General features: G+C 30.8%; 1 protein-coding gene across 3 annotated transcripts in view; it reads left to right on the forward strand.

Moving 5' to 3' along the window:
- Window positions 1–9,453, forward strand: part of Nost (Nostrin) — a 108,499-nt gene that overhangs the window by 58,779 nt on the left and 40,267 nt on the right. The window contains exon 1 of one of the 3 annotated variants that reach the window (XM_014417347.2): window positions 8,614–8,715. The exons of the other annotated variants lie outside the window; for them this stretch is intronic. Within the exon in view, the coding sequence (XP_014272833.1) occupies window positions 8,629–8,715 (87 nt within the window). The 5' untranslated portion in view covers window positions 8,614–8,628. Of the gene's footprint in view, window positions 1–8,613; window positions 8,716–9,453 lie in introns of those variants that run through there. 3 annotated transcript variants of the gene reach the window in all.

Genomic DNA, 9,453 nt, shown 5'->3' on the forward strand with positions numbered 1-9,453 from the left:
AAAATGTTTCAGGACAATTTTACCGTACTCATATACCTTTACAATCCTAAAATTAAGTTATTCTTATCAACAATTTTTATCTATGTTATATATGTACATTTAATATTCTTGCAATCATATTTACTACATATTTGTCATATTTTCAAGTTCTCTATTGAAATCATGTCATCTAATTGTATAATTATAGTTCAAAATTGTTTTACATTACATTATTTAAATTATTGTCTTTCACTATTGGTGCATTCATCTCTCTCTGTAGCTCAAACGCTAGACATTACCTCTTTGGACCATATCAACATGTCCAATATGCTGTTTTAATACCTCCCTATTGATGTGTCCTATTGTGTAATTAAAGTTAAAATTTATGATTTTTCATAATTAGACCATTTTATTCTCACATATTTTCTATAATTTATTTATATTTATGTGACCAATATATTTATTATATCGGCATAATTGGTATTTAAATGTTTTGTGTCTGTTTTATAGTTTACTGTTTTTTAACATTCTTAGTTATATGTATTGCTTCTAAAAACCTTCTGTTTTTAGTGTTTTGTGTCATGTCTATTATTGTGGGATTTTTGAAGTTAAATTTATGGTTTTACGTTATACTTTGGTTAGCTAGTGCAGTGCTATTTATATTTTGATGTTTTTACAGTTTGTGATATGTTCCTTGATCCTGGTTTCTAGTATTTTAGATGTCTTTCCAATATATTTTTTTTCACAATTTAAATTTAACTTTTCCATTTTATTTATTTTGTTCTTTAGTTGGCATATGACGTTGCAACTTATTGTTATTGTACAAGCCAGTTCTAATATTTACCTGATCATATTCTATTAACGTGTTTTTTATTTTATCTGTTAGGCCTGGTATGTATTGTAGATTAAAAAAAAAATTGTTATTATCATTATTCGATGTTTTTTCATTTCCTTAGTTTTTTTTTTTTGTGTTATGCAACAAAATTGTTGATTAGAATAACTTAATTTTAGAATGGTAAAGGTGCATGAGTATGGGACAATTGTCTCGAAATGTACAATGAAAAATATAGAATAGTTAATATTATTCATTTTTTTTCACCTCAACAATTTAAAAAAATTAATATAATCAAACTTCCTAAAAAAGAAAATCCAGAATAAAATATTTATATATTTTGGTTACATTTTCCACATCATAAAATTACTATATTTTTACCTTACTTACTCATCTTGCCTTCAGATGTTACATTATTATTAAGCTAATAATTTCTCCTGACTTTCTAAACAATATGTGGCTTAAAACTATCAGAATAAAAAAAGAATTTACTATTTTTTATGTTGTCCCGGATCGAAAAATTCTTCAGGAAAAAAAGAAGTTTTATTCTGTATTCACCTTGTTCGAAAACTGTTTTTTTTTGTTTTTTTTAAAGAAAACTAGCGTTAAACAGTAATTCTATAAATTATTGACACGAGTCATCATGAACCAACTCCTTAAGGTAGGATGTTCATTTAAGCTGTTGGCCAACTAATGAGACCTTCCTTTCCTGGGAAGTTGTCCGGACAATAGACAATGGTTTGGAAGGAATATCTCTTTCTGTCTTATCCCTAGGTTTTATTACTTGAAAGTAAATTTTTTTAAAATTTACATCTGTATAATAAAATACAATGAGTAAATGTGTAACTTATGTTTCTGAACTCATAATATCTTGTCAAGAAATCACTCAATCCCTATTTTAAATTAAGTTCTCGTAGCCATCTTCTTTTTAGACGCCTCGGAAATTTATCAGGGATAGTTTGGTATAGAAAGGTTAAGAACTATTGGTTTTGAGTAGGCCAATATTTTGGAACATTTCGGCCCCATTTGCAACAAATAGAATGTCGAGATATTTATGGATAAGTTTATTTATAGTTTTCTGCTATTAATTCAACTAATTTAAATTCAAATACAACATATACAAAAATAGTAAGTTTCCTTTTTTCTATGTTCTCAACAAATATCGAACTATGGAAACTATAAATCTGTTTAATATTGAAGTAAATGCTGACATTTTAAAGGAAAATGTCGAATTGTTAAAAATGTTCTATCGCGATAAACCTATCACGTATAAAATCTATTGGATTTTATAACCAATATAAATTATATAATCTAAAATATGAATCCAGGATATTCCAAGTTTGACGTGTATACATCTAAGAATGTTCTACCTGAGTGTTGGTAAGCTGGGAGATAAAAGATAACAAAATCGGGCGATATAGTTTGGCTTTGCAGCTCTGAATGCTTTCTCTGAATCCAAAATTTAATTAAACTGGATAGCCAAGGTATCAAAGAATTTTTTGGCATTGATATTTTTGTATGGTACATATTTTAAAAAAGCCTGTTTTAATAATGGTAACAAAATCGAAAGAATCTTTGTATGCATTCAATTACGATTTGAGTATAGAAAAACAATTTTTATTCAGTGAAACGGGTGAAAATAATGTTATTGTTATTAAATGCAAATTCTTGGTTAGCCATGACAATGATAATTGAATAGCTCATTAATGGAATAGTTGTAATAAGTTCAAATATAATTAATTCGTCTCCCCTAGCAGATAAAAATATTTACAATTGAAAAATAAAGACAATTGAATTCATATAATCTTTTATAGTGGTTTATTTTTTAATATTAATAATTCGTTTCGATAAAAATTTCAATAATAATAAAATTCTTTTGTTTTTTATTTGGTTTTGGTTTCGCTGGAGCAATGTAAGAAAATACGTACACTGAAGAGTCAATTTATCACCTTTTTTTATTTTCAAAATAATATTAATCCAAATGTATAATTTATGTATAATTTTCTTCTCCAATTTGAGAGACAGTTATATTATTATGGAATGAGGCTGAATGTTAGTTGGAAATAGCATTTTGATTTTGTGATTACAATTTACTTTCTGATCAATAGTTAACCTTTGTGTTCTTTAATGAATGCCGGAAATTTTTTACAAGGTTTAAAATTGTAAGAGATTTGTAGATTTAAACATTTAGTGTATAAGATCTGATTTTGATTTATATCATGAGATATAAATTTTTTTTTCATTTTCATTTTTTCTTCAATTTTTGTTTTAACAATGAGGAGTTTACTTATTATATCTCAATTCGCACTGCATATTACAATATTGCAACTCAAAATAATTTTTTAAAGCTATAGAAATCGTGATATTTCCTTAGTCGACCCCTTATAGATGCTATTGTCTTTATTATTAAGGAATCAATTTGAAATACGACCTCATCGTAATATTTATTCAGAGTTTGATATATTTTATTACTCCTACTAATGCATTATTTCTAAGATAGGCAATAATAATAGTTCAAAGATTGTATTTTTTTTTTTTTTTTTATATATAGTTTTTATTATTCACATTCTTCTCCTTCGGAATATTTTTTCATGAGTTGAGACACCCATTGTTTTTATTTAATATTTAATGTCTTACACAAAAGTTTTGTAACTTGGAGTACATATTGTAACTAACCGAGCTTGTCGAGAGTTAAAGATCCTAATGTTATGAAACACCGAAGGAAGAAACTCTAGTTACAACACAGCCCTAGGGGCGGTTAGTGATCGACACCTTACAGGGCTTTCTTGTTCACCTTTAAGGTCTCGTCTATTGGTTCTTATCCAACTTAAACTTATCCACAGTTTTGTATTTTTTTATGCGTACCTAGTCTTTCGATCATTTGTTAATTATTACCTTACGGAAAATATTAAGAAAAAGTTAGATTTTCAGATTTATACCAATTTCAAAAAGGCCTATGATTCAATTGGCCTCCAAAATCTGAATAATATTCTGATTGACACAAAATATTAATTGGAATTCTAATCTTTTTTTTTAAATAAAACGTTTTCATTCCTTTTACGTACAGAAAATGGATAATTCCTTTTCTCAGTAGAGCACAGATCAAAAAATATATCGTTAGTTTTAGAAAAGGCGTCTATTTAGTTAGCATAGTTGGGCGTACCCAGCGGGGAACAGGAAGGGGCAGCTTTGAATAAGATTAATAATTGTTCCAACTCAATTTTCTATAAAGTCAGAAAACTAAACTACAATCATTTTAGGTTTCAAGTATGGTAATGTTCGATAATTTAATGGTATAGATTTTATTTTTGATAAATTTCAGGTAACATATTTTCAATAATTACTGTACAACTTGAATTTTCCTTGGTAGTTTTCAAGTTTTTATTACGAACGGATTTTTTTATTTCAAACCTCTATAAAAAATATTATTTACTATACGATTGGGGTAAGAGAGTTTACGAATCCAAATGTAAACATACCACCTCCATCCCCTGACGTAGATTCTATCTGTCAGTTCACTTTTATTCTATATCATGGGCGTACCCAGAGGAAGCCAGTAAGGGGCAGCTAATGCTTATTGTATCTACTTACGTTATCGTAAGGATTTCGCCGTAAATGTTTTGAGAATGTGTTGCGTTGAAAACTTGTACCGAAGGATGCACCGACAGGATTACTTATACGGTTACTCAACAAAATGCGTGAACGGCTGCCGGTAAATATAATTGAGATGATAGCATTGCGGTGAATGAAATGGGCGTGTTAAGTTGAAAATGAGCGACCACTTAAAGGATAAACAGACCTTTCCCAATTGTCCTTGGATTCGACAGTAGCGTAGGTGGGAGGGTTGTCAGCTCCGACACTCGAGGGTTTGAATTTTGGTTGAATTCAGGAGAGGAAGTTTTGTAGGCAAGAACTTATAATGTTTTTGCCTTCGAACCTGCAGGTATACTAGGTTGTAAATAAAACCCCCGTTGGAACAGCCGGCCTTCATGAATTTTCACCATTGATTTCTATCTGATGTCACTTTTTTCACATCTCTCCATTGTCTGGTTTATTTCACCACTGATCTCTTCCAGGTGTTCCTGAGTAGTCCTTGCTTCTGAGTGTCCTTTGGGTTCTAATCAAGTTTTGCTTGTCTGTGGCTTTGTCCGCTTTTCTTAGAGTATGATCAATCCAATTCCATTTCTTTTTCTTAATCAGTTCATCTATTGCCTAGAGGTTAGTTAATCCTGTGTATTAATTATTTATATGGAATAATTTCAGGCCAGTGGGTGGGTTTACTTAACCTTTGATTATTTGATTGTTTTTTATTAGGTAAGTATACAAAACAATCAAATACTCTATAATATCAAGGCACACCGCACATGGATTGTTGCCTATAGGATGTATGGGAGATGTGTTTTTCTTTTTAATTGTCAACAAAACTATTCTCATTTCCCTCGTATCACTTTCATAAACTGATCGTCTACGAGGCCTGTAGTATTGCATTCCTCTCAGGAAGTGTAGTGTGTTTTAAATATTTAGTGGATTCGTTTCCCAATGTCTTCATCGTTGTAGTGTTGATATTAATACAGTATTGTATCACCACTAAGTCATATAGTCTAGATCACGGACACAACAGGATTTACATAAATAAAAAGTAATTTACTCTCATCCTTAACAATCTGATAATACTCCGAGGCGTCTGAATTAAAGGTGGCCACGGGACCTTCTAATTTAAATTAATACTTGAAGTACCACCAATAGGTGGTTCCTTCCCAAGATTTTCAAGTGTAAATGAAACATTCCACATATTTACTTATTGTATTTTGTACAGATCTAAATTACATTAAATAATAAAAAAATTAATTTAATTGAAAAACTTTTATTTCTTCGAAGAAATAAAGTGTTACTGCATGTACAGTATGTTTATATACTTAAACAAATTAGTGGATTGTTAGTGATGCCTATAAAAAATAACGCAACTTGGTATAGTAGTCCAGTGCCTTCCACATCTGAATGAAACTCGGGACTTGTGAAAACATATTAATTCACATTTTCTATATATCTCATTTTTTTTCTTAAAAATATTTTTTTAATAGATCGTGAATAGATTTAAAAATACACCATTTATTTATTTTTTTTAATATAGAATAATAAATATGAAAAATCCTAACTACATGTAGTAATAAAATCTGTGTATTACAATTCATAAATGTAGTAAATTTTTATTAAATAAAAATAAATATAATTTTATTTTTCTAGTTATACAGATGATTGCATGATTTGATTTCACTTCTTGCGCTAATCTCACTTATAGACACGATGATGTATAAATAAATTTTTTACAGAGGAGATCAGCTCACGTCTACTGTACTTTCATAGTTTTGAGAGAAAGATTCATTCTAAAATAAAAATATTCCTCCTGATCATTTGAACTAATTGTACTAATCAAAATTATGCTAATATGCTATTCAAAGATGGTGTTTCCTTATTCAAACTCAACATCCATTATAACTTTCGTTGTATTGATAATTGGCTCAACTAACAAGCTCCTCGAAAAGCAATATGTTTCGATGAATCAGCGAATAAGACTTAATTTGTGCTTAGACAGACTTCCGGAACAAAAATTACCTTCATTCAATATTGACAGAGAGTGAGAGTTGGAAATTACTGACTTGACCTCTGATCAGCTGATGAAATAATCTTTATAGCTGATGCAAATATTATTTTGGAAAAGCAATCGTTTTTCTTTGAAAGAAAAGTTATTTACTAGGTGTTTGATAAGGGATTGTGTTAAATTCGAAACAGCGAATCATCTCATCTATTATTAACGTTTTAAACATTTGAAAACAAGACTGAAAAGACAGGAAACTGCACGGCGATTTCGACTATTACAGCACTTACTAGACCAACGGTCTAAACTTCCAACACATTACAAAATACTGATCTACATGACTGTAATAAGGCCAATCTGGACGTATGGAGTTGAACTTGGGGGCTCCACTAATCCTTCGAATTCCTCTCGTATCCAATCCTTACAATCCAAAATCCTTCGTAAAATCCTCAATGCTCCTTATTTTGTCAGAAATAAAGTCATACATAAAGACCTTAATGTTCCCTATATAACTGATCTAGCCCGAACCAGATATCACTCCTTACATTAAAAACTCCCTAATCACTCAAACCCCCTAGTTTCTAACCTTGCATCCTCTTCCATTCTTGACAATCCTCCGAGGCGCCTGAAAAGAAGATGACCACGAGACCTGCTAATGTAAAATGTCATTAAAGTGCTACCAATAGATAGTTGCTCTACACGCCTGTAACACTCAATTTTAACTAAGATCAAATTTACAGAATGTATTATATAATATACAGTTGTAAATTTCAATAAATATATTAAAATAAAAATAAATAAAACATTTGAAAAAAAAAATTCCAACCTAATTCGTCATTTTTTTATTTAGGCCCTTCATTGTATTAATGTTATTGAGCCCTGGTGTCGTGGATTCGATTCCCATTTCTCCTGAAGAATAAGTGAATATCCATTTGAAAGAAGTTGTTCAGTCTATAATACTGTATGGCTTACCACCGTCAATGTGCGGCACCCGTACTTTAATTAAACGAATACTTTTAAGTAAGCATACATGATATTGGTGCTAATTGGAGACATTGTTGGTTCAGTATTTATGGATTGGACCTTATTCATTTTTACTTGTAATATTTTGGACTGTATCTTGTGATTTTACATTATACTAATTACTAATAATTGTTGTTCTAATTTTGACTATATACAAACTGGTGGACGCTTGCGCGGTTCTGTTTTTAGAACCGAAATGTATGCCCTATCCAGTTTCCAAACCGTGTTTGAAAAAGGTCCCATGATAAGTTTAGGCTTTGCTTAGGTAGAGGTTGGATGGCTATAATAGATAATAGATAGAAGCCTATAATAGAGCTCCTCCGCTGAATTCCATCAAAACTCAAATCCTCAAGATCAAACCTGACGTAATCCTTACTAAGTTTCGTTTGTAGTGGTACACAGTAGTGCTCAACATTCATGATTCTAGTAAACCAGCTATGCACGCCAACGCCGCCTGGAAGATCTTCGAAGCACAATTTGTTTCATTTCGATCAAGGTCACATAATTAATTATTTTATTATGTATGGATATAAAATCAACATTAGTATTATTATCAATAAAACTAATTCTGGTCTTTAATAAACTCTAATTGCTGAACACAGGTTCACTGCAGCGTTGTGGTAACGTCGAAAGTCTGGTGCCCTTTCGTATACCCTTGCCTGTCCGAATTTCACTTTCCTTACGCCTATATCTCATTCCCACCTATCTTATTATGTTGCCAACTCTGAAAAAATGAATGAATACGCAGATTCGAGGACTTTATAGACCTAGAAATTATATTAACTACGGTCGACCCCTTGAACTCTGACCTGTCTTAGCAATAATGATTTTTTTCACTTTAATTCGTCCTTTTTTGGTCCAATTATTTTTCATAATATTCCTTTTTTTTTTTTTTGTTATTTGTTTGTAGGTGGGTACAAGTGTAAAATGAAGAAATTGACATAACGGTTCATTGTTATTCTGAAGTAAACATTATACTTTTTATAAATATTACTGTTTATCAACAACGGGAGCCATTTAAGAAACATCCTTTACCTTTGTTATCGAACACAAATAGAGGACAGTGCTGTCCATTTATCTAGTTCAGTGTTTGAAAAGGAATCCTGTCTGTTGTTGAGCTGGGAGTGGTAGATAAGGGAGCATAGTCAGCCGGACTGATATGTCCCGGAGGGTCTGTCAGTCGGTTCCTGGCGCTGCGATGGTCCGGACCAGAAGACAACAGCTGCGCAGGAGGCTGGCCTTTCTCAAGTCCCTCTTGAGGATAGGGCAAAGGGATCCTTCTGCTGTGAGTAATCGGAAAGGAGAAATAATTGTCAAGAGTGTATTTATAGTTTGATTAGAAGTACTGTCATTATGTCAGCGTTGTACCTCGTAATCGTACGTAAAGGCAATGACCGACTTTTCCCAATAGATTAGTTATCACTAAGAAACTCGGCATCTCTCGTAGTTCAATATTCGTTATATTTTAAATACTTGAACATAATTCAATCATTTGTAGTTACTTTTATAAATAATCTTCTGCTTAAATTATTTATATGTTGTACAAAACATGAAAATTGACGGTATCCTAAATTTTTTCTTCTTTATTTAAATAAAAGTATACCTGAAAAAACAAAAAAAAAAAGGTTGGTTTTATTTTGAAAAGAACGTGATATAAAGAGATTGACGTTGACAGGGGTTTGTTCCTCTACCATGGTCCTTCTGTATACTGTCCCAAAACCATTAGGTTTGCCACAAAGTAAATACAATCTACAGTATAATCCGTATAATACATAAAGTAGAAAACAAAATTTTTTGTCAGATGTGGTATTCACACACGAATATATTTATTATGAGACCCTATAATCAATGAGAGACCAAAAAAAAACAAAAACAAATATAGTTTTTATGATTAATTTTATAATTTTTTAGAAGGAAGATAAACATTCTGTCCTTAGAAGAAATGAAATTATCTTGTTTTGACTAGTTTTCAAAACAATAAATAAATATTTGACGTCTTTTAATGCCAGACTTAGATCATTTT

The sequence above is a fragment of the Halyomorpha halys genome, unplaced genomic scaffold (genome assembly GCF_000696795.3).
Source record: "Halyomorpha halys isolate HHAL.00 unplaced genomic scaffold, Hhal_1.1 Scaffold152.1, whole genome shotgun sequence".
NCBI classification, from domain to species: Eukaryota; Metazoa; Arthropoda; class Insecta; order Hemiptera; family Pentatomidae; genus Halyomorpha; species Halyomorpha halys.